Here is a 25,368-nt window from a genome sequence, read left to right on the forward strand (position 1 = left end):
CACCTGTGGCAACAGGCTGATGACAGGTGATTTAAAAGATGAAGAGGCTGGAAATAGCCCAAGTCAGTTATGGCATTTATTATTTTTTGTAAGTTTTTTTTATCAGCTGATTTTTGTCCTGTCCGACCACGGGTCATTCCATCAAGGGAAGCTGTGTATCTCACCATATTCTATGCAAATGAAACCCCCAGGGGAGAAGGTTTGTATATCCCATGTTTGGAAGAAAGAACCTGTTTTCCTCCTGGTGGACACAAAACTGGGAACTATAGCAACAGAACAGAAAATGCCTGATAACACCAATATGGAACCAGAGTGGAAATACCAATAGATGTGTGGTGAGTGCTAATAGAACCCTACAGCCACTAGAGCCGCTTTGGGAAGAGTTCTCCACACTACTGAAAATGATGCAACAATGGACTTGGTTACTCTTTTCCTGCTAATCGCTACAGATGTTGAACAGACAGATCACAATTTCAGCTACAACAAGATTTACATCGCTGCATTGCCATATAATTGATTGACTTTGCCTAGGACTGAGGCTGTATTAGCTTCATGAAAAAGTGGGATGGTAGACATTTCGGTATCTGTATGTATGATTTCATTGCTTACGTGTATTTACTGTCAATGTTCCATGTATTTAAAATGGACCTATAGGTAAGCTACATCTTAGAGAAACACCATCAAGTGAATCTCCAGGGAATACTTGCGGAAGACTGGGTGTCGCAGATTAGGAGGGTAGTAACTTATGGGATAATTGACCTTCTATTTAGTTTCTTCCTAGAAAAGGATTTCTTGCTCCATAGCACAGAGGAATAGCATGGAATAGGGTCAATTAGACATCCAATATTACACCAGTCACCTATTGACATTGAAGGCTAATTTTTGTTTTATTCAAATGCCCTCAAACCTTATTGTAAGTTTGGGCACATTTCTGCCTATGGAGGGCATCCTTTTTGGCTGGGAGTTTTTTTCTAGATGCATCTTATTTGACTCAGGAAGATCTATACTTCTGTGTGTATCGCAAGTCCCCCCACATAATGATCATTTTTATTGGACATGCATATTGACATTGGACTTTTAACATCTCTGCTGCATTAAAAAAAAACCAAACAGAACAGCTCCGAAGGATGGTTAATTTTGGACGTTTGGGCCTGCTGCTTATACAGTGCTACCTCATACATGGTACTTGCCTAGTTTGAGGTTGTTCAATTGCCATTGCCCTTCTCCTTATTTCTCCATTGCTTGCATTCTCTGCCCGTACTATTGTTAATGCCATTAGGATACTACCGAGTGAAGTCTCCTCTGGGTCTTTAATTGTTATTTGGAATCTCATGGCCCTAGATTTTATGGGCACGTTTAGAAGGTGTTTCTGCACTGAATACTTCTAGTCGTTATGTCAATTACCAGAGTTCATTGTTTATAAAAATGTTCAGAAAGTTCACAAAATAGAGTTTTATGTGCTGCTTATTTCAATAGTAACGACAGAAATTACTAATATCTCCTAGTTCTCATACCATCTAAAATCTATTATCTATCCTAGCTCTAATACTAATATCTACTATCTAATATCTCTTAGTTCTCATACTATCTAAAATCTATTATCTAATATATCCTAGCTCTAATACTAATATCTATTATCTAATATATCCTAGTTCTAATATTAATATCTACTATCTAATATTGCTTAGTTCTAATACTAACTCATATCTACTATCTAATATTGCCTAATTTTAATAATAATCTAACATCATTTAGTTCTAATGCTAACATTAACTATCTAACATCACTTAGTTCTAAACGATCTAATATCTACGATCAAATATATCCTACTTCTAACACTAATATCGACTACCAAATATGTCCTAGTCCTAATACTATCTGATATCTATTAGTTCTATGAGCTTGACTGGAATCAAATAATGCAAGCCATCATTTGGTATTTAAAATGCAGTTTGGCCCAAACAATTTTTCCAAACGAAGCCTTTTTTTCCCAGGTGGTATCTTGTGAGTGTTTTCTTCACCGGGAGTTGAAGAAGTGTCTTTTTGTCTTTCCTTTGGAAATCTGGCAAATGAGGGCTCATAATTGGTGACAGAATCTTCTATAGAGTTGGTTATTTCACCCTGTTGCCTGTTCCTTGGTCTTCTGCTGCATGTTATTTTGGGGTTGATTAAGGGACCTGTTGAAGGATAACCCTGATGTAAATTTTCTCACATATTCCTCACAAAACGAACAATTGCATTGCATTCAGAGTTACGATATTCGTCCCAAAGTATTTATAACCCAGTTCCAGAGTTCTGATGCTGTCCCCCTCCCCCATTGTCACATGACCCTCTTTATGGCGAATTGCTGTGTTTTGTGGCTTGTAACTAGTCTTTTAAGCCAGTTTCTGGCAAAAATGGCCATAAAATTCATTGCCTTGCTTAACAACCACAATGTTTCCTTAAAGATCTTTTTAATCTTAATAATCATTTGCTTTACAATTGAGACATTCGTTTAATAAACAGCACAAAAAAAGTTTTAAAATCAGGTTGATCATGTGGGTGCCTTGATTTACAACCATCATAACTTACGATGAAAATTCTGAGCTCCATTACAGTCATAATTTGAGGATTGTGTATATTGGATAGGAACAGCATGATAGGAAGATGTTAGATAATCCCTTCAGTGGCAAATGCAAGGGGATTATTTCATACTGCACGGGACAAGGCAATGATAAACCACTCCTGTATTTCATTCATAAATTCAGAGTTGAAGGAAGGGGTTAGAAATACACTCTCCTCACTAATTCAACTCTTCTCCCCTTATCTCTCCCATCTAGAGAGAAGGATGAAAATGATCCTGTTTAATCAGCACTAATGACTATTAATTAAAGAGTTCACAAAATGTAGTATTGCCATTTTTAAAAGAGAAAATAGAGCAAGGATTTGAAATATTTTTTGACGTCAATGAATTATATTTTTATTATAGTATGAAAAAAACTGTGTTCTACCTTTTGGAGAAGAACATGAATCGGCTTTCTCTGGCTGACCTTTGCGCATCCGGTGTGCATAAATATTTGTAATGCTTAGTTCTTTTTCTCTTTCCTAAAGAAATGCATTATTAAATTTATGTTGATAATATAGTTTATTGTATTAATGTATGTTCTTCAGAGATCATATGTTTAGTTAGGAGACACTTTTCAAGTACTATCTGTTCCTAGAAATGTTAGTGTGCAAAAGGCCTAACGTACATTAATACATTTATCCAATCTACAGTTTATATAGTTAGAGGCTGAAAGAAAAACCCACAGAAAAAAATAGGCTTATGTCAAATCAGCATTTAGTGAATAGCATCTTGGATTCCTTCTGTGGTAAGAAAAATATGATTTAAGCATCTAAATACCTTAAGTTTGAGCTTCAGCGACTCGATTTCTACGTGCAAATTTGCTGTCATCGACCGAGCTTCAATAGTCTTCTTTTTCTCAACTGCTAACTGGTGTCTAAAAGAAGCAGTATTCAATGACAGCTGCTTTTCCAAATCCTAAACACATTAGAAATAAACCATCAATAAGATTATTCAAGATTTGCAATCATACAATATTGAATTAGAAATTAGAGGAAGGCAACTGAAATTTTACCAAATGTTTCCAGAAAGATGATGATGCTCACAATCTGTTATGCAGATTAAGGAGAAAAGAAATAGAGATCCAGTTACAATATATACTTTTAATTTCTTTTTATTGGTGGAAGAAATAGCCTTCTCCAATCCTTAAATCAAGGTCAGTATGGTGGAGAAATAGAATAAAAGAACATTAGATTTTATATATTGCAATACTTAGCAAAAGAGTATTATTTATTTAATATACCAACATTACAAGCTATACTGTAAGGGAGGGGAGATGGTGGAGGAGGAGGAGACAAGACTAACATTTTGTTCATTTCAATTATAATAAAACCATAATATGCTTCATTTTTGCCTTGGTATGATGCCAAGTAAGGTAGGTTTAGCTAATATACAGGTTTAAATGTGCTGGCTAGGCTCATGTCATCAGAGATGGACTTTTTCATCTTATTAGTTAAAGCAAGAGTCATTCTTTCCAAAATCTCAATTTTCTATACAACTGAGCCAAATATGCAAAAATGGAAGGAAGTGTGAAGAGCAAGAAGTTTTGCACCACATCCACTCAAAACATCCAGGTAGTGTTTTTCAACATTCATCTCTGATTGTGTGGTGAAAATAAGATTCATAAGTAATTAGCTTAGCTAGCTTGCCCATACCACTTTTAATACATAATTCCACCTGTCTAACTCTAATCTTCTCCTGGTTTTCCTACATTCCTCTTTTCCAATAATGTCTTTTTTATATCTAGAGATTTTAATTTCATTGATTGATTTAAAAAATATCCCATTCTGCTCACAGAGCGATGCTATGCAGTTCTAAGCAATGTATGTTGCATGTTACCTGAGTTTTCTTATCCCTAGCTTCCAGTTTTTGGGTAAGTGATCTTAATTTGTGCTGAAGTTCTTCTCTCTCTTCAAGTTTTTTGTCTATACAAAGTTTCTGTAGTGCCCGCAAGGCATCCGTGGTTTTTAAGAGTTGTGCCTCAACGTTTCTTAGCTTTTGGGAAGCCCTGCGCTCTTCTTCCTGAGATTTCCTGAGAAGTACTCTCAGAGTCTGCACTTCATTGGCCTGCGTGGCCAAAAGATCAGGCAGCTTAATTTCAGCATTTTCATATTTTGTAATTGCTTTTAACTGTTGAGACTGAAGATGCTTCAACATTTTATTTTCCGTAATAAAGGTCTCCAATCTATTCTGCAAAACAGCCACTTGGTTTTTCAGTTCTTTAATTTGATGGTCTCTTGCTGACAAGAGACGGCAAGTCATGTTATTTTTCTCCTGGGCATTGATGGTATGGTCAGTAATATATGAGCTCTTTTGCTGAGGTTTCTTTTTAGGCAACATTTTACCTCCTGCATTAAAAGAAATATCAAGATGGCATATAAGATTGAGCAAAGTAAGAATCAGATCATTTTACATAAGCTTCAGAGCCAAATGCTCAAGTATGTATTCACGGCATAGATTCACTTCCTGTTATGTAATATCTTGAGACAATCTCTGTTACAACTATTGGTTGATTGACCTATTGTGAAAAATCATACCTGAACTCTCATGATATTAGCTTCCGTAAGACATAACTGCTATACTCACATAATATGCTAAGACAGTATTTAGACAGCTTTAAGATGCATTGACTTCAACTCCTAGAATTCCTCAGCCAGACATGCCTAAAGCAGGATTGCTAGCCCAGCAGCCTAACTACTATACCAAACTGCCTAGACAGACAGATGGATAGATATACATATGCATGCGTACATACCATATCCAAATAATGATAAAATAATGAATGTAATAGACTGAAACGAATGGAAGTGTGACCATTAAAATTTGCCAACTTTTTCTTTTCTTTTCTTTCTTTTTCTTTTTTGTTAATACTGGAACCTATTCCCTGGCCCTTGGCTTATTTATTGAAACCATGTGACACCGACATCTGTATGACCATGATAACTGGTGAACTACATCCATTGCTACAAGCCCCATTACCTCGATAGAGGAATTACGGACAGGGTGTGGAAAGCAGTACATTAATATATTAATCAACTGCATACAATTTAAACATTTTATCAACATTCAAATGGTTTCCAAAATGATAGTATAGTCTCTACAGTATAGAAGTGTCAGGGTAGCTAAGCAAAAGTGGAGTTATTGGACAACTGCTTGAATTTTAGGAAAGGCTTAGCTGCCATTAGTTTGGCTGAAATCTGCCAACCACAGCAAATGCAGTAGTGTTCAAAGTGAGCAATTGCCTTCTTACCTTTTGTATGGACATCATTTTTCTTTTTCTTTTCTGGTAAATTCCGCTCTTTAGTTTTTGGTGTTTCGGGCAATGGGATGATGTAGCTGCCACTCTCTTCACTTATGGAGGTTTCAGAGGCATCCGAGTGAAAATCTTCGTGATAGTAGTTCAGAGACGTTCCACAGATGTTCTCTTCTGAACAAATGCTGTTCTTGCTGCCATTGACAGCTGTTCTTGAAGCATTATCATGAAAGTCATTAGAGTAGGTAAACTGAGCACTTCCAGGCTTGCTGGAATGTTTGCTACAGCTAATGTCTTGACTGTTGGTGCTCTTACTAAGCCTACCTGGAGAATCGTTTGAGCTTCCTCTTTTTCTGCATTGCCAAGACGTTTTATCCTCTTGGACAATATGATGAAGGGCTGTATGATCAGAAGCCATCATTCCACCAATGGCAGGGAAGTCTATCAATTATACTTTATTTCCCAAAGGAAATGGCACTGTAGTCAGAAAAAGAAACAATGTATGATGTAAACATTTACTTAAGCCTTCATCCAATACATTTAAAAGTTGTTTGCTCTGATTCTGTACCAAAAAGATCACCACAATTTTGGTTCCTAGCATTATATTATTCACTTCTCGAAGAACTGATGTGTTGATTAATTAATATGCTACTTTCTTAGCATTCTCATTCACAGAATGCAATGCCTCCAGAGCCCTGGAGAAAAGGGAAGAAAACTAATTGAGGCAGAGATTGTGCAGTTAGGGCTCAGTTACCATTGATGAGAAATGAACTATAAAAATAGTACATAATGGAAGTTGGCAACACAATTCAACTTGGAAGGGAAAAGTAGCTGCTTCATTTTCCAGGTCCCTTGGAAGAGCTCTTCCACCAGGCCTTTATCTTCCACCTGTTTTTGCTTCCCCTTAATTGTTGCTATCTTTGCTTACCCACAACCCGAACCAAGCACTCCTCGACTGCCCAGAGAACAGAAGTCGAAGCTCCCGCCAAGCACGCAGGGTTTAAACTTCCTCCCCACGATGCCCAGACAGAGGCTTCTACCCGAGGTCCGTTTATTCCGTTACCGGTTCTTGGGCTTCGTTGGCAAAGAAGTGGCTGTTTAGATCTTTGCTACTATGGCAACTAGAGAACTTCGTCTCTGAGCATCATGGGACTTGTAGGGCAAAGTTGAATGGAAGGAAAAGGTAAAATGGCAGATGTTAGGGAGGTGTTTTCATCATTCCATCATCTCCAGTTTCCTTCACACTCCTCATTCCATAAATTATGTTTTTCTACTGAGCAAAACACTCCTCAATCTGGGGCTGTGAAAGAGGACGAGCTCCTTTTCCGTGATTTAATAAAAAAACAAACAGAAGTAAACCCACAATTTTTAGAGGATTTTAGAAATATTATATTTTGTGCTGGGAAATATCTGTCCTATCAGGCAAGCCAAAACAAAGTATGTAAAGATATGCATGCTTATGTTAGTGTAGGTTCCAGCCAATACAATGAAATTTGTTCTGGGGTAAATTTATGAAAGGTATAAATTTATACAGGATAGAAAGAACAGTCAAATATATGTTAAAGGAACACTTAATTGGGCAATCTATGATAAAAAAAAGAGTTTTTCACGTTTTTCAGAACTTTTAATCTGGCAAGGTGACAGAGCAATTAATTCTGCCTCTGCCATAGATATGGCTACAGTTATTTGTTTTCTGGACTTCTGACCAATTAAAGTGCCTCCAAACAATACCACAATCCCAGAATTAGATTTTCTGGTTTTTACATTATTGGCATAATCACTTTCAATCTACCATTGTAGTTACAATTCTTCAGAGACCTGTATTTGAAGACCCAAGTTCACAGTTCCCTTCAAATACCTGAGAACTCTTTTTATACCCATGCAGTGCAATTGCATTGGAGCAGCAGTAAAGTGACTTAAGATGCTTACTGCACAAGCTATGTCGGGTCTGGACCACTGTGACAGATATAACAAGCTCCCTATTTCAGACGGAGATATCTCTTGATCACAGGCTTCACTTTTGTCCTCGCCCAAATTTCATTAGCAGAACAGGTGTCAGGTGGTTCCATCACTCTGACCTGCGTGGCATTGACTGCTCTTGTGTTTCAACCCGCTCTTGCTTCATATCCGAGTCATCATCTTCTCCTGACTCCTTTTCTTGCTCTCTTTTAGTTTCTCCTCCCTGAACACTTACACTATCACTAAGTGAGTTACCGTCACTAAGTGGATCATTCCAAAACTTGCATCAATTCTTTTCCAATTTTGCTCTGCAATGCTAGCAGACCTGGAAATGACTATTCTTTTGCTCCCATCGCTAAATCAATAGCTCTTTGAGCCAGGCTCATAGCCTGTAAACCTGAGCTTTCTAGCCTTTGGTTGACCTTTTCTCCTGATTGCTCTTGGAATATGCACCCATGCATTGCTTCCAAAAACCCTTAAGTGTGCCAGAGATGGCTTTCTCCCATATAGAACAGCATATGGAATATCATTAATTGAGGAACTCCACAGCCAATTGATTAAATAATTATCGGTCAACATGGCTTCTCCCCAATATGACCTCCTCAGACCATAATCCTCCAGCAGTGAGGCCTTCATTGTGTGTAACACACCATTCTGTCTCTCAATCACACCATTTTCAGCTGCTGGGTACAGATTTCTATGACTATGTTTTATTCCTAACTGTCCCAACCATTGTTGAAAACTTGTTGACATGCATTCTGAACCTCTTTCAGTTTGCAGCTGAAATACCTGTTATTTATACCTTCTTTCTACGAAGCTTACCCATTGCTTAAATTTCTGTAGCACCTGTATTTTACTCTTTAATAAATAGCAGAAACAAAATCTGCTGTAGTCATCTACAATGACCAGCACATACTTTGCTCCTCCCAAACTGGCTTGCATTGGCCCCACCAACTCTGCATGTACCAGCTCTAGAACTTTTGTTGTCTGCCTTGTGCTACTCTTGCTTACTGGGAATGCCTTGGACTTTGATGATTACACCCTTTTAAGTTCAACCTTTCTCCAAACTGTTGCATCTTTTGCAAAACTCTGAAGCTGGTATGGCCAAGCTTTCTGTGCAAGAGATGAACATATTAGATATTAGATTATTAGGGAATGGAATCCTCGCACATGCCCAAGATGGCGACTCCCGATGGAGCTCTGGTTTTACGGGGGTAATGTCCTGACAGTTGGGGGTCCTTAGGGCCAATTTCCCATCTATGGCCCATGGTGTGTTGAGAGGGCTGATTTGCCGATCCGATGGGAGTGTTTTCGGCTCCGGAAGACCTTCTAGGAGAGCGGTTTTGTGGCTTCGCTCTCTGAAACAGCTTATAATGAGACGGGCGGTGCTGGTGGGATTTGAGTCAGCAAATTTGGGCCAATAGCTTCGTGACAGCCGGCCCTACATTCATCAGAGGCTGCCGGATGGATGGCGATATACGGCTGCGATGACTGTCTGGCACCCTGGGCTGACTTTGTTAGACCCTTGGCAAGATTGGAGGTTGCCTGCAGAGGCTGGCGGTGGGTGAAATCGGCGTGGAGGAGGCCGATGGTGGTGGCAGTTTAAAATTCCAAAATGGCGCCCGAAATAGCAGTTACAGTTGGCCGTTACAGGCAGCAAAAACCAAAGCAATTTAGAGACCAAAGAGGCCTCAGAAAGGAGAATAGGGACCTTTCTTATTTATTTTCAACTGATCTCCTGGGCAATGGAAAGATGCCAATCCTTCCATTGTCGGGCCAGCTCTGGATTACCTCCCAGAGGCCTCCCCACTCTCTTTCTATAGGGGGGGGTTAAACCTTCATGCATAAAAGACCTAAAGAAAGCTAAGGAGATTAGAAATGATTGTTATGTCTATCATGGGGGCTTTGCTTCTACAAAGTGACTGCCTTATTCCATCTCCCCTCCTGTATTTTTATCTCCTATCGCCCTTTTATGACCAAATATTCGGCTTTTTGTGAATCATTTGCTATCCAGGTTTGTTGTTTCCTGTATATCAGGATGAGAATTTCCTTACTTTTATTTCATCTGAGTCTCCCTGGATTTTCGCCTACTATATATATTTCCCACAGACTATCTGTATCTCTAATCTCAAGGATTGGCTATTCCATCTATGCCTAGGTACAACATTGAAAGAACAGGACTATAGCTGCTGTTTTTCTCCCTTATATCTGGTTGCCGTGAGAGGGTGATCGATGTTCACATCTGAGTTCAAAATGGCTCTTTCTACCACTGATATGAGAGTTCAGCGGGACTAAAATGACTTGTACCTCTAATTGATACTCTCTCCACAGGACCCTGGATAACTAGGACATGCCTACCAGCTATAGACTATCTAGCTACAAAATGTACTCATTGGGAGAACTCAAACTGCGAGATGCCCCCCTCTTGCAGGTCTGGCCCTCTTCTTTATCGAGGGCCTATCTCGATGACGGACTTTGGAGTCCGGAGAGATGGCATACAGCAAAAAGAGGGTTATGGGGTTTTTTAGGGAAATTTCTTAATAAGATTTTAAGGGATTCTGGGAGGGGGGTAGATTACGTGGGTTTGGGGGAAGACCCGTGGGGGAGGGTATCTGGGCCAGCCGTAGGGCGTGGCATGGGAGGTGTGAACTCTGGGGTCAAGGAGATGATTAGATCTTACGATACAGATGCCCATAACATCGATACTGTAGGTGGGAGGGGCAGATATGGCGGGAGCAGGGGGCCACATCATCCTACGGGAGTGCGTCCTCGCTGTTTACAAGCGGTGGCGCGCTCCGACCCTCAAAGCTCTTCTCGTTCCCCAGGTTGTATGGAACCTCGGGCCCCAGGCCTTCAGCTGATGCTGTGCAACGCCAAGTCCGTGGTAAATAAAGCCCCCCTCATTTGTGATCTTATTCAGGAGGGGGGTGCGGACCTGGCGGGTATTACGGAGACCTGGTTGGGCCAGGAAGGGGGAGCCCCCCTTGTTGATATGTGCCCACCAGGTTTCCGTGCTTTCCATCAGCCAAGGTCTCAGGGGAGGGGCGGAGGGGTGGCGGTTGTTATTAACGAAGGTCTTGGACCAAGGGAGGCCACTGTTCCTGAGACGGCTGGATGTGAGTCCCTTCTTGTGAAGTGGGGTCATAGGGTGCAGTTGGGCTTGCTAGTCATGTACCTGGCTCCCTGCCATGTGGCAGCAGCCCTGCCTGAGCTGCTTGATGTTATAGCCGCGGTGGCTGTTGACACCCCCAGGCTTATGGTCATGGGGGATTTTAACCTGTCATCAGTTGGCGAGACATCTGAGGTGGCTCAGGAGTTCATGGCTTCCATGACGGCTATGGATCTGACCCAGTTAATTTATGGCTCTACTCACATGGGGGGACACACACTGGACCTTGTTTTTGTCTCTGGACAGTGGTTGAGTGATCTCGAGATAGGGGATATAGTGATTGAACCCTTGTCATGGTCAGATCACTCCCTCCTTCGCCTGGACCTTCGAACCGCCACACCCCGCCGCAGGGAGGCGGAACCGACCAGGTGGTTCCGCCCCAGGCGCCTGATGGATCCTGAGAGATTCCAGATGGAGCTTGGGCCATTTCCTGAGGTTCTAGCACACGACTCGGCTGAGGACTTAGTGGCCGCCTGGGATAGGGCGGCGGCTGATGCTTTAGACCGAGTCGTGCCTTTGCGGCCTCTGACCCAGCGCCGGTCTCACCTGGCTCCTTGGTATACTGAGGAGCTGAGGGAGATGAAGCACTGGAAAAGACGCCTAGAGAGCAGTTGGAGGGCTAGTCGTTCTGAATCCGACCGAACACTGGTAAGATCTCATATTAAGAATTACCTAGTGGCGATAAGAGTAGAGAAGAGTAACTACTTTTCTACTCTTATTGCATCATCAGATAATCGCCCAGCCGCCCTGTTTAGGGTGACCCGCTCTCTGCTCCATCAAAAGACGCGGGAAGACCCCTTGGAGGGTAGAGCTGAGGATTTTGTACAATATCTGTATGACAAAATTGCTCAGATTCGTGAACAGCTAGACTCTGACTGGATTGATCCAGAGGAGATGACAGGGGCAGGTCCTGAGAATATTATTTGGGAAGAGTTTGATCCTGTGACTCCCGAAAGCGTGGACAGGATACTGAACAGACTAAATGCGACCACATGTTTATTGGACCCGTGTCCATCCTGGTTGGTACTGGCCTCCCGGGAGGTGACGCGAGGCTGGCTCCAGGAGATTATAAATGCTTCTTTGAGTGAGGGTGTCTTTCCCACCATCTTGAAAGAGGCGGTGGTGAGGCCCCTCCTCAAGAAGCCCTCCCTGGATCCAGCTGTATTAGCAAATTATCGTCCTGTCTCCAACCTTCACTTTGTTGCAAAGGTTGTTGAGAGTGTGGTTGCACGACAACTGCCTCAGTACCTGGATGAATCGAATTATCTAGATCCGTTCCAGTTGGGATTCAGGCCCGGGTACAGCACAGAGACAGCATTGGTCACATTGGTTGATGATCTCTGGAGGGCTCGGGACAGGGGTTGCTCCTCTGTCCTGGTCCTACTAGACCTCTCAGCGGCTTTTGATACCATTGATCATGATATCATGCTGCACCGGTTGGAAGGGTTGGGGGTGGGGGGCACTGTTCTACAGTGGTTCTCCTCCTTTCTCTCTGACCGGTCGCAGTCTGTGTTGACAGGGGGGCAGAGGTCGACCCCGAGGCCCCTTATATGTGGGGTGCCACAAGGATCGGTCCTCTCGCCCCTTCTATTCAACATTTATGTGAAGCTGCTGGGTGAGATCATCCGTGGTTTTGGGATGAAGTACCATCAGTACGCTGATGACACCCAGCTGTACATCTCCACCCCAGACCACCCCAATGATGCCCTCGAGGTGATGTCCCGGTGCCTGGAGGCCGTACGGATCTGGATGGGGAGGAACAAACTCAGACTCAACCCATCCAAGACCGAGTGGCTGTGGTTTCCGTCGTCCCGATATAGTCAGTTGGCGCCATCTCTGACTATTGGGGGCGAGTCGTTGGCCCCCACAGATGGGGTTCGCAACTTGGGCATCCTCCTGGACTCACGGCTGTCTTTTGAAGAGCATATGACGGCCGTAGCCAGGAGGACTTTTTATCAGGTTCGCCTGATTCGCCAGTTGCATCCCTTTCTGGATCGGGACTCGTTACACACGGTCACTCACGCCCTTGTCACCTCACGCCTGGATTATTGTAATGCTCTCTACATGGGGCTCCCCTTGAGAAGCACCCGAAGGCTCCAACTGGTCCAGAATGCGGCCGCGCGGGTGGTAATGGGAGCAATGTGGCGCTCTCATGTAACCCCCCTCCTGCGCGAGCTGCACTGGCTCCCAGTGGTCTTCCGGGTGCGCTTCAAGGTTTTGGTTACTATCTTTAGAGCGCTCCATGGCTCAGGACCAGGGTACTTACGAGACCGCCTCCTGCCACCAATAGCCTCTCACCGACCAGTTCGCTCCCATAGAGAGGGACTCCTCAGGGTGCCGTCGGCCAAACAATGTCGACTGACGGCCCCCAGGGGGAGAGCCTTTTCTGTGGGGGCACCTACCATCTGGAACGGGCTTCCCCCGGAGTTACGAAACATCCAAGACTTACGCATATTCCGCTGTGCCCTGAAAACATTTCTATTCCAACAAGCTGGTCTGGCCTAACTCTCCCTTTTTAATTGGCTTTTAAACTGGCTTTTAAATTGGGTTTTAAACCTCTTTAGATAAATTTGGATGTTTTTAATCTTTGAGCCTAAATTACTTAATCTGTTTCTTAATAGTTTTTAACTTCTATATGTATTTGTATTTATTATGGCTGTTCACTGCCCTGAGTCCTTCGGGAGTAGGGCGGTATACAAATATGAAAAATAAATAAATAAATATGAATAATGTTGTGCTACATTTCCAAATGTTTGGGCGCATTGAACCTTTTCTCCCTGCAACACATAAATATTATCCTGCTTTATGCCCTGTGCACATCCATTCTCATTTCTCTTTAGGAGACACTTCCCATTTACAAATGTGGTCTCAAACCCTTTTCGGTCTAGACTAGAGACACTCAGTAAATTATGCTCCATTTCAGGCACACATAATATGTTGCTCAACTTTTCCTTCAGATATTGAATCACCACACTGCCTTTTCCAATGACTTTAGCCTTCTGGCCATTCGCCAAGGCTACTGCATCTCCTCCAGCTGGATCCCTTCTGAAAAACAATTTAGAATTATTAACAATTCTTTGACTAACCCTCTATCTATTAACTATTTGTCTCTGCTATTACAATAGCTAACTTTTGCAACAGCAGCCTGCCCATCTGTTGTATCTTTTCTTTGTAAACAGTCTTTCTTCAAATGAGTCTTATCATCACAGATGAGACACCGCTGTACTGTTGCTTTCTTGATAGAAAATCTTTGCTGGACTGTAATCTGGTCTCATCTGTTACTCTGGTCTCTGCAGACATGTCTCTACAGACATGCTGTCTGTTGCTGCTCTCTCTCTGCTCCTTGGGCCCCCACCTCAGGAATTTCTCCTCATGGCTTTTTATAAAATGCTGTTTGTTTTCTTCTGAAATCAAACAGGCTGTAAGAGTTTCCATTCTGAAGTCCTGTTCTGCTTTGCACTCAAAAACAGCTGAAACAAGGTCCCATGTTCCATCAAGACTATTTAACACCAACAGTTCCTTCTGAGATTCAGGGATCTGCATGCCACAGTGTACCAACTCAATAAATAAAGTTTGTATATGCAGCAAATGCCTTTCCACACTCTCTCGTGGTTGCAAATGGGTGCTGTATAATTGTCTCGATAATTGCACAATATTGCATGCTGATGCACTTACTTCTCAATTTCAGACAAACCTCCTTTGCAGTTTTTAAATTAGCTACATTCAGGAATTGTTCATCTTCTAAACTTAAGATGATGTAGGCCAGTGCCTTATCGTGCTGCCTTTGAGCTGCTGCTGCTAATGGTCCCTGGTGTGATTTACCAACAATATCCCAGAGCTCCTCAGCCTTCAGGAAGCATTCCATTTTTGCAGCCCAAATGATATAATTCTTCTGTCCCAGTTGAGGCAGAGGGCTCTCCTTGAATTCAACAGCCATCCTGCAAGCCTTCTCTGCCTTGTTCTTTTTACTTTTTTAACACAGGCAGTCCTTCGGCTTAATTGCAGTTCAGTCTTACTGTGTCTGGTTGCTCTGGGCCCATAACCTGTTTGAATTTGCAGCAATCCAGGCTCTGAGCCGTCTGGGTCATTTAGAGAGGGACTCCTCAGGGTGCCGTCGGCCAAACAATGTCGACTGACGGCCCCCAGGGGGAGAGCCTTCTCTCTGGGGGCACCTACCATCTGGAAAGGGCTTCCCCCAGAGTTACGAAAGATCCAAGAGTTACGCATCTTCTGCCGTGCCCTGAAAACGTTTCTATTCCAACAGGCTGGTCTGGCCTAACTCTCCCTTTTAAATTGGCTTTTAAATTGGCTTTTAAAATGGGTTTTAGATCTCTTTTAGATAAATTTGGATGTTTTAATCTTTGAGACTAAATTACTTAATCTGTTTTTAATAGTTTTTAACTTCTATATGTCTTTGTATTTATTATGACTGTTCACCGCCCTGAGTCCTTCGGGAGTAGGGCGGTATACAAATATGAAATAAATAAATAAATAAATAAATAAATAAATAAATAAACAAATAAATAAATAAATAAATAAATAAATTTAGCAGTCCCCATTGGCTGACCTGTTACCATGTCTATTCCAATTCGTCAACCCCTATATACTGACAGATATGTGGAATCGTGGCAAAAGGAAGTTGGACACTTCAGGTTCTGGTGAGCTGTGGCTTGAACTCACTGTACCTGGGACTTCTGTGGCACCTGTGGCAACAGGCTGATGACAGGTGATTTAAAAGATGAAGAGGCTGGAAATAGCCCAAGTCAGTTATGGCATTTATTATTTTTTGTAAGTTTTTTTTATCAGCTGATTTTTGTCCTGTCCGACCACGGGTCATTCCATCAAGGGAAGCTGTGTATCTCACCATATTCTATGCAAATGAAACCCCCAGGGGAGAAGGTTTGTATATCCCATGTTTGGAAGAAAGAACCTGTTTTCCTCCTGGTGGACACAAAACTGGGAACTATAGCAACAGAACAGAAAATGCCTGATAACACCAATATGGAACCAGAGTGGAAATACCAATAGATGTGTGGTGAGTGCTAATAGAACCCTACAGCCACTAGAGCCGCTTTGGGAAGAGTTCTCCACACTACTGAAAATGATGCAACAATGGACTTGGTTACTCTTTTCCTGCTAATCGCTACAGATGTTGAACAGACAGATCACAATTTCAGCTACAACAAGATTTACATCGCTGCATTGCCATATAATTGATTGACTTTGCCTAGGACTGAGGCTGTATTAGCTTCATGAAAAAGTGGGATGGTAGACATTTCGGTATCTGTATGTATGATTTCATTGCTTACGTGTATTTACTGTCAATGTTCCATGTATTTAAAATGGACCTATAGGTAAGCTACATCTTAGAGAAACACCATCAAGTGAATCTCCAGGGAATACTTGCGGAAGACTGGGTGTCGCAGATTAGGAGGGTAGTAACTTATGGGATAATTGACCTTCTATTTAGTTTCTTCCTAGAAAAGGATTTCTTGCTCCATAGCACAGAGGAATAGCATGGAATAGGGTCAATTAGACATCCAATATTACACCAGTCACCTATTGACATTGAAGGCTAATTTTTGTTTTATTCAAATGCCCTCAAACCTTATTGTAAGTTTGGGCACATTTCTGCCTATGGAGGGCATCCTTTTTGGCTGGGAGTTTTTTTCTAGATGCATCTTATTTGACTCAGGAAGATCTATACTTCTGTGTGTATCGCAAGTCCCCCCACATAATGATCATTTTTATTGGACATGCATATTGACATTGGACTTTTAACATCTCTGCTGCATTAAAAAAAAACCAAACAGAACAGCTCCGAAGGATGGTTAATTTTGGACGTTTGGGCCTGCTGCTTATACAGTGCTACCTCATACATGGTACTTGCCTAGTTTGAGGTTGTTCAATTGCCATTGCCCTTCTCCTTATTTCTCCATTGCTTGCATTCTCTGCCCGTACTATTGTTAATGCCATTAGGATACTACCGAGTGAAGTCTCCTCTGGGTCTTTAATTGTTATTTGGAATCTCATGGCCCTAGATTTTATGGGCACGTTTAGAAGGTGTTTCTGCACTGAATACTTCTAGTCGTTATGTCAATTACCAGAGTTCATTGTTTATAAAAATGTTCAGAAAGTTCACAAAATAGAGTTTTATGTGCTGCTTATTTCAATAGTAACGACAGAAATTACTAATATCTCCTAGTTCTCATACCATCTAAAATCTATTATCTATCCTAGCTCTAATACTAATATCTACTATCTAATATCTCTTAGTTCTCATACTATCTAAAATCTATTATCTAATATATCCTAGCTCTAATACTAATATCTATTATCTAATATATCCTAGTTCTAATATTAATATCTACTATCTAATATTGCTTAGTTCTAATACTAACTCATATCTACTATCTAATATTGCCTAATTTTAATAATAATCTAACATCATTTAGTTCTAATGCTAACATTAACTATCTAACATCACTTAGTCCTAAACGATCTAATATCTACGATCAAATATATCCTACTTCTAACACTAATATCGACTACCTAATATGTCCTAGTCCTAATACTATCTGATATCTATTAGTTCTATGAGCTTGACTGGAATCAAATAATGCAAGCCATCATTTGGTATTTAAAATGCAGTTTGGCCCAAACAATTTTTCCAAACGAAGCCTTTTTTTCCCAGGTGGTATCTTGTGACTGTTTTCTTCACTGGGAGTTGAAGAAGTGTCTTTTTGTCTTTCCTTTGGAAATCTGGCAAATGAGGGCTCATAATTGGTGACAGAATCTTCTATAGAGTTGGTTATTTCACCCTGTTGCCTGTTCCTTGGTCTTCTGCTGCATGTTATTTTGGGGTTGATTAAGGGACCTGTTGAAGGATAACCCTGATGTAAATTTTCTCACATATTCCTCACAAAACGAACAATTGCATTGCATTCAGAGTTACGATATTCGTCCCAAAGTATTTATAACCCAGTTCCAGAGTTCTGATGCTGTCCCGTTCCCCCCCCACTGTCACATGACCCTCTTTATGGCGAATTGCTGTGTTTTGTTGCTTGTAACTAGCCTTTTAAGCCAGTTTCTGGCAAAAATGGCCATAAAATTCATTGCCTTGCTTAACAACCACAATGTTTCCTTAAAGATCTTTTTAATCTTAATAATCATTTGCTTTACAATTGAGACATTCGTTTAATAAACAGCACAAAAAAAGTTTTAAAATCAGGTTGATCATGTGGGTGCCTTGATTTACAACCATCATAACTTACGATGAAAATTCTGAGCTCCATTACAGTCATAATTTGAGGATTGTGTATATTGGATAGGAACAGCATGATAGGAAGATGTTAGATAATCCCTTCAGTGGCAAATGCAAGGGGATTATTTCATACTGCACGGGACAAGGCAATGATAAACCACTCCTGTATTTCATTCATAAATTCAGAGTTGAAGGAAGGGGTTAGAAATACACTCTCCTCACTAATTCAACTCTTCTCCCCTTATCTCTCCCATCTAGAGAGAAGGATGAAAATGATCCTGTTTAATCAGCACTAATGACTATTAATTAAAGAGTTCACAAAATGTAGTATTGCCATTTTTAAAAGAGAAAATAGAGCAAGGATTTGAAATATTTTTTGACGTCAATGAATTATATTTTTATTATAGTATGAAAAAAACTGTGTTCTACCTTTTGGAGAAGAACATGAATCGGCTTTCTCTGGCTGACCTTTGCGCATCCGGTGTGCATAAATATTTGTAATGCTTAGTTCTTTTTCTCTTTCCTAAAGAAATGCATTATTAAATTTATGTTGATAATATAGTTTATTGTATTAATGTATGTTCTTCAGAGATCATATGTTTAGTTAGGAGACACTTTTCAAGTACTATCTGTTCCTAGAAATGTTAGTGTGCAAAAGGCCTAACGTACATTAATACATTTATCCAATCTACAGTTTATATAGTTAGAGGCTGAAAGAAAAACCCACAGAAAAAAATAGGCTTATGTCAAATCAGCATTTAGTGAATAGCATCTTGGATTCCTTCTGTGGTAAGAAAAATATGATTTAAGCATCTAAATACCTTAAGTTTGAGCTTCAGCGACTCGATTTCTACGTGCAAATTTGCTGTTATCGACCGAGCTTCAATAGTCTTCTTTTTCTCAACTGCTAACTGGTGTCTAAAAGAAGCAGTATTCAATGACAGCTGCTTTTCCAAATCCTAAACACATTAGAAATAAACCATCAATAAGATTATTCAAGATTTGCAATCATACAATATTGAATTAGAAATTAGAGGAAGGCAACTGAAATTTTACCAAATGTTTCCAGAAAGATGATGATGCTCACAATCTGTTATGCAGATTAAGGAGAAAAGAAATAGAGATCCAGTTACAATATATACTTTTAATTTCTTTTTATTGGTGGAAGAAATAGCCTTCTCCAATCCTTAAATCAAGGTCAGTATGGTGGAGAAATAGAATAAAAGAACATTAGATTTTATATATTGCAATACTTAGCAAAAGAGTATTATTTATTTAATATACCAACATTACAAGCTATACTGTAAGGGAGGGGAGATGGTGGAGGAGGAGGAGACAAGACTAACATTTTGTTCATTTCAATTATAATAAAACCATAATATGCTTCATTTTTGCCTTGGTATGATGCCAAGTAAGGTAGGTTTAGCTAATATACAGGTTTAAATGTGCTGGCTAGGCTCATGTCATCAGAGATGGACTTTTTCATCTTATTAGTTAAAGCAAGAGTCATTCTTTCCAAAATCTCAATTTTCTATACAACTGAGCCAAATATGCAAAAATGGAAGGAAGTGTGAAGAGCAAGAAGTTTTGCACCACATCCACTCAAAACATCCAGGTAGTGTTTTTCAACATTCATCTCTGATTGTGTGGTGAAAATAAGATTCATAAGTAATTAGCTTAGCTAGCTTGCCCATACCACTTTTAATACATAATTCCACCTGTCTAACTCTAATCTTCTCCTGGTTTTCCTACATTCCTCTTTTCCAATAATGTCTTTTTTATATCTAGAGATTTTAATTTCATTGATTGATTTAAAAAATATCCCATTCTGCTCACAGAGCGATGCTATGCAGTTCTAAGCAATGTATGTTGCATGTTACCTGAGTTTTCTTATCCCTAGCTTCCAGTTTTTGGGTAAGTGATCTTAATTTGTGCTGAAGTTCTTCTCTCTCTTCAAGTTTTTTGTCTATACAAAGTTTCTGTAGTGCCCGCAAGGCATCCGTGGTTTTTAAGAGTTGTGCCTCAACGTTTCTTAGCTTTTGGGAAGCCCTGCGCTCTTCTTCCTGAGATTTCCTGAGAAGTACTCTCAGAGTCTGCACTTCATTGGCCTGCGTGGCCAAAAGATCAGGCAGCTTAATTTCAGCATTTTCATATTTTGTAATTGCTTTTAACTGTTGAGACTGAAGATGCTTCAACATTTTATTTTCCGTAATAAAGGTCTCCAATCTATTCTGCAAAACAGCCACTTGGTTTTTCAGTTCTTTAATTTGATGGTCTCTTGCTGACAAGAGACGGCAAGTCATGTTATTTTTCTCCTGGGCATTGATGGTATGGTCAGTAATATATGAGCTCTTTTGCTGAGGTTTCTTTTTAGGCAACATTTTACCTCCTGCATTAAAAGAAATATCAAGATGGCATATAAGATTGAGCAAAGTAAGAATCAGATCATTTTACATAAGCTTCAGAGCCAAATGCTCAAGTATGTATTCACGGCATAGATTCACTTCCTGTTATGTAATATCTTGAGCCAATCTCTGTTACAACTATTGGTTGATTGACCTATTGTGAAAAATCATACCTGAACTCTCATGATATTAGCTTCCGTAAGACATAACTGCTATACTCACATAATATGCTAAGACAGTATTTAGAGAGCTTTAAGATGCATTGACTTCAACTCCTAGTATTCCTCAGCCAGACATGCCTAAAGCAGGATTGCTAGCCAGCACCCTAACTACTATACCAAACTGCCTAGACAGACAGATGGATAGATATACATATGCATGCGTACATACCATATCCAAATAATGATAAAATAATGAATGTAATAAACTGAAAAGAATGGAAGTGTGACCATTAAAATTTGCCAACTTTTTCTTTTCTTTTCTTTTCTTTTCTTTTTTTTTTTGTTAATACTGGAACCTATTCCCTGGCCCTTGGCTTATTTATTGAAACCATGTGACACCGACATCTGTATGACCATGATAACTGGTGAACTACATCCATCGCTACAAGCCCCATTACCTCGATAGAGGAATTACGGACAGGGTGTGGAAAGCAGTACATTAATATATTAATCAACTGCATACAATTTAAACATTTTATCAACATTCAAATGGTTTCCAAAATGATAGTATAGTCTCTACAGTATAGAAGTGTCAGGGTAGCTAAGCAAAAGCGGAGTTATAGGACAACTGCTTGAATTTTAGGAAAGGCTTAGCTGCCATTAGTTTGGCTGAAATCTGCCAACCACAGCGAATGCAGTAGTGTTCAAAGTGAGCAATTGCCTTCTTACCTTTTGTATGGACGTCATTTTTCTTTTTCTTTTCTGGTAAATTCCGCTCATTAGTTTTTGGTGTTTCGGGCAATGGGATGATGTAGCTGCCACTCTCTTCACTTATGGAGGTTTCAGAGGCATCCGAGTGAAAATCTTCGTGATAGTAGTTCAGAGACGTTCCACAGATGTTCTCTTCTGAACAAATGCTGTCCTTGCTGCCATTGACAGCTGTTGTTGAAGCATTATCATGAAAGTCATTAGAGTAGGTAAACTGAGCACTTCCAGGCTTGCTGGAATGTTTCCTACAGCTAATGTCTTGACTGTTGGTGCTCTTACTAAGCCTACCTGGAGAATCGTTTGAGCTTCCTCTTTTTCTGCATTGCCGAGACGTTTTTTCCTCTTGGACAATATGATGAAGGGCTGTATGATCAGAAGCCATCATTCCACCAATGGCAGGGAAGTCTATCAATTATACTTTATTTCCCAAAGGAAATGGCACTGTAGTCAGAAAAAGAAACAATGTATGATGTAAACATTTACTTAAGCCTTCATCCAATACATTTAAAAGTTGTTTGCTCTGATTCTGTACCAAAAAGATCACCACAATTTTGGTTCCTAGCATTATATTATTCACTTCTTGAAGAACTGATGTGTTGATTAATTAATATGCTACTTTCTTAGCATTCTCATTCACAGAATGCAATGCCTCCAGAGCCCTGGAGAAAAGGGAAGAAAACTAATTGAGGCAGAGATTGTGCAGTTAGGGCTCAGTTACCATTGATGACAAATGTATTATACAAACAGTACATAATGGAAGTTGGCAACACAATTCAACTTGAAAGGGAAAAGTAGCTGCTTCATTTTCCGGGTCCCTTAGAGGAGCTCTTCCACCAGGCCTTTATCTTCCACCTGTTTTTGCTTCCCCTTAATTGTTGCTTTCTTTGCTTACCCACAACCCGATCCAAGCACTCCTCGACTGCCCAGAGAACAGAAGTCGAAGCTCCCGCCAAGCACCCAGGGTTTAAACTTCCTCCCCACGATGCCCAGACAGAGGCTTCTACCCGAGGTCCGTTTATTCACGTTACCGGTTCTTGGGCTTCGTTGGCAAAGAAGTGGCTGTTTAGATCTTTGCTACTATGGCAACTAGAGAACTTCGTCTCTGAGCATCATGGGACTTGTAGGGCAAAGTTGAATGGAAGGAAAAGGTAAAATGGCAGATGTTAGGGAGGTGTTTTCATCATTCCATCATCTCCAGTTTCCTTCACACTCCTCATTCCATAAATTATGTTTTTCTACTGAGCAAAACACTCCTCAATCTGGGGCTGTGAAAGAGGACGAGCTCCTTTTCCCTGATTTAATAAAAAAACAAACAGAAGTAAATCCACAATTTTTAGAGGATTTTAGAAATATTATATTTTGCGCTGGGAAATATCTGTCCTATCAGGCAAGCCAAAACAAAGTATGTAAAGATATGCATGCTTATGTTAGTGTAGGTTCCACCCAATACAATGAAATTTGTTCTGGGGTAAATTTATGAAAGGTATAAATTTATACAGGATAGAAAGAATAGTAAAATATATGTTAAAGGAACACTTAATTGGGCAATCTACGATTAAAAAAAAGAGTTTTTCACGTTTTTCAGAACTTTTAATCTTGCAAGGTTACAGAGCAATAAATTCTGCCTCTGCCATAGATATGGCTACAGTTATTTGTTTTCTGGACTTCTGACCAATTAAAGTGCCTCCAAACAATACCACAATCCCAGAATTAGATTTTCTGGTTTTTACATTATTGGCATAATCACTTTCAATATACCATTGTAGTTACAATTCTTCAGAGACCTGTATTTGAAGACCCAAGTTCACAGTTCCCTTCAAATACCTGAGAACTCTTTTTATACCCATGCAGTGCAATTGCATTGGAGCAGCAGTAAAGTGACTTAAGATGCTTACTGCACAAGCTATGTCGGGTCTGGACCACTGTGACAGATATAACAAGCTCCCTATTTCAGACGGAGATATCTCTTGATCACAGGCTTCACTTTTGTCCTCGCCCAAATTTCATTAGCAGAACAGGTGTCAGGTGGTTCCATCACTCTGACCTGCGTGGCATTGACTGCTCTTGTGTTTCAACCCGCTCTTGCTTCATATCCGAGTCATCATCTTCTCCTGACTCCTTTTCTTGCTCTCTTTTAGTTTCTCCTCCCTGAACACTTACACTATCACTAAGTGAGTTACCGTCACTAAGTGGATCATTCCAAAACTTGCATCAATTCTTTTCCAATTTTGCTCTGCAATGCTAGCAGACCTGGAAATGACTATTCTTTTGCTCCCATCGCTAAATCAATAGCTCTTTGAGCCAGGCTCATAGCCTGTAAACCTGAGCTTTCTAGCCTTTGGTTGACCTTTTCTCCTGATTGCTCTTGGAATATGCACCCATGCATTGCTTCCAAAAACCCTTAAGTGTGCCAGAGATGGCTTTCTCCCATATAGAACAGCATATGGAATATCATTAATTGAGGAACTCCACAGCCAATTGATTAAATAATTATCGGTCAACATGGCTTCTCCCCAATATGACCTCCTCAGACCATAATCCTCCAGCAGTGAGGCCTTCATTGTGTGTAACACACCATTCTGTCTCTCAATCACACCATTTTCAGCTGCTGGGTACAGATTTCTATGACTATGTTTTATTCCTAACTGTCCCAACCATTGTTGAAAACTTGTTGACATGCATTCTGAACCTCTTTCAGTTTGCAGCTGAAATACCTGTTATTTATACCTTCTTTCTACGAAGCTTACCCATTGCTTAAATTTCTGTAGCACCTGTATTTTACTCTTTAATAAATAGCAGAAACAAAATCTGCTGTAGTCATCTACAATGACCAGCACATACTTTGCTCCTCCCAAACTGGCTTGCATTGGCCCCACCAACTCTGCATGTACCAGCTCTAGAACTTTTGTTGTCTGCCTTGTGCTACTCTTGCTTACTGGGAATGCCTTGGACTTTGATGATTACACCCTTTAAAGTTCAACCTTTCTCCAAACTGTTGCATCTTTTGCAAAACTCTGAAGCTGGTATGGCCAAGCTTTCTGTGCAAGAGATGAACATATTAGATATTAGATTATTAGGGAATGGAATCCTCGCACATGCCCAAGATGGCGACTCCCGATGGAGCTCTGGTTTTACGGGGGTAATGTCCTGACAGTTGGGGGTCCTTAGGGCCAATTTCCCATCTATGGCCCATGGTGTGTTGAGAGGGCTGATTTGCCGATCCGATGGGAGCGTTTTCGGCTCCGGAAGACCTTCTAGGAGAGCGGTTTTGTGGCTTCGCTCTCTGAAACAGCTTATAATGAGACGGGCGGTGCTGGTGGGATTTGAGTCAGCAAATTTGGGCCAATAGCTTCGTGACAGCCGGCCCTACATTCATCAGAGGCTGCCGGATGGATGGCGATATACGGCTGCGATGACTGTCTGGCACCCTGGGCTGACTTTGTTAGACCCTTGGCAAGATTGGAGGTTGCCTGCAGAGGCTGGCGGTGGGTGAAATCGGCGTGGAGGAGGCCGATGGTGGTGGCAGTTTAAAATTCCAAAATGGCGCCCGAAATAGCAGTTACAGTTGGCCGTTACAGGCAGCAAAAACCAAAGCAATTTAGAGACCAAAGAGGCCTCAGAAAGGAGAATAGGGACCTTTCTTATTTATTTTCAACTGATCTCCTGGGCAATGGAAAGATGCCAATCCTTCCATTGTCGGGCCAGCTCTGGATTACCTCCCAGAGGCCTCCCCACTCTCTTTCTATAGGGGGGGGTTAAACCTTCATGCATAAAAGACCTAAAGAAA

At 40.8% G+C, this 25,368-nt stretch overlaps 2 protein-coding genes across 3 annotated transcripts; both read right to left on the minus strand.

Annotated features, from left to right (window-relative positions):
- Window positions 1-1,398: 1,398 nt before the first annotated feature.
- On the minus strand, window positions 1,399-6,988 carry LOC148113381 (lebercilin-like protein). Of its 2 annotated transcripts, XM_087895159.1 has the most exons (6): window positions 6,784-6,988; window positions 5,853-6,332; window positions 4,442-4,950; window positions 3,383-3,520; window positions 2,991-3,084; window positions 1,399-2,177 (listed from the first exon to the last, which is right to left on the minus strand). In XM_087895159.1, exons 2-6 carry the CDS (start codon window positions 6,274-6,276, stop codon window positions 1,930-1,932), a joined length of 1,413 nt encoding a protein of 470 aa, XP_087751285.1. In that variant the 5' UTR covers window positions 6,277-6,332; window positions 6,784-6,988; the 3' UTR covers window positions 1,399-1,929. The 2 variants fall into 2 exon arrangements, with proteins under 2 accessions (XP_087751285.1, XP_087751286.1); XM_087895160.1 differs by having other exon boundaries at window positions 5,853-6,897.
- Window positions 6,989-15,680: 8,692 nt separating this feature from the next.
- Window positions 15,681-22,751, minus strand: LOC132712481 (lebercilin-like protein). The gene is made up of 6 exons (XM_060694106.2): window positions 22,474-22,751; window positions 21,543-22,022; window positions 20,128-20,636; window positions 19,069-19,206; window positions 18,677-18,770; window positions 15,681-17,860 (listed from the first exon to the last, which is right to left on the minus strand). Exons 2-6 carry the CDS (start codon window positions 21,964-21,966, stop codon window positions 17,613-17,615), a joined length of 1,413 nt encoding a protein of 470 aa, XP_060550089.2. The 5' UTR covers window positions 21,967-22,022; window positions 22,474-22,751; the 3' UTR covers window positions 15,681-17,612.
- Between the last annotated feature and the right edge of the window lie 2,617 nt (window positions 22,752-25,368).

Source organism: Pantherophis guttatus, chromosome 5, assembly GCF_059756535.1.
Source record: "Pantherophis guttatus breed Tessera chromosome 5, ASM5975653v1, whole genome shotgun sequence".
Classification (NCBI taxonomy): Eukaryota; Metazoa; Chordata; class Lepidosauria; order Squamata; family Colubridae; genus Pantherophis; species Pantherophis guttatus.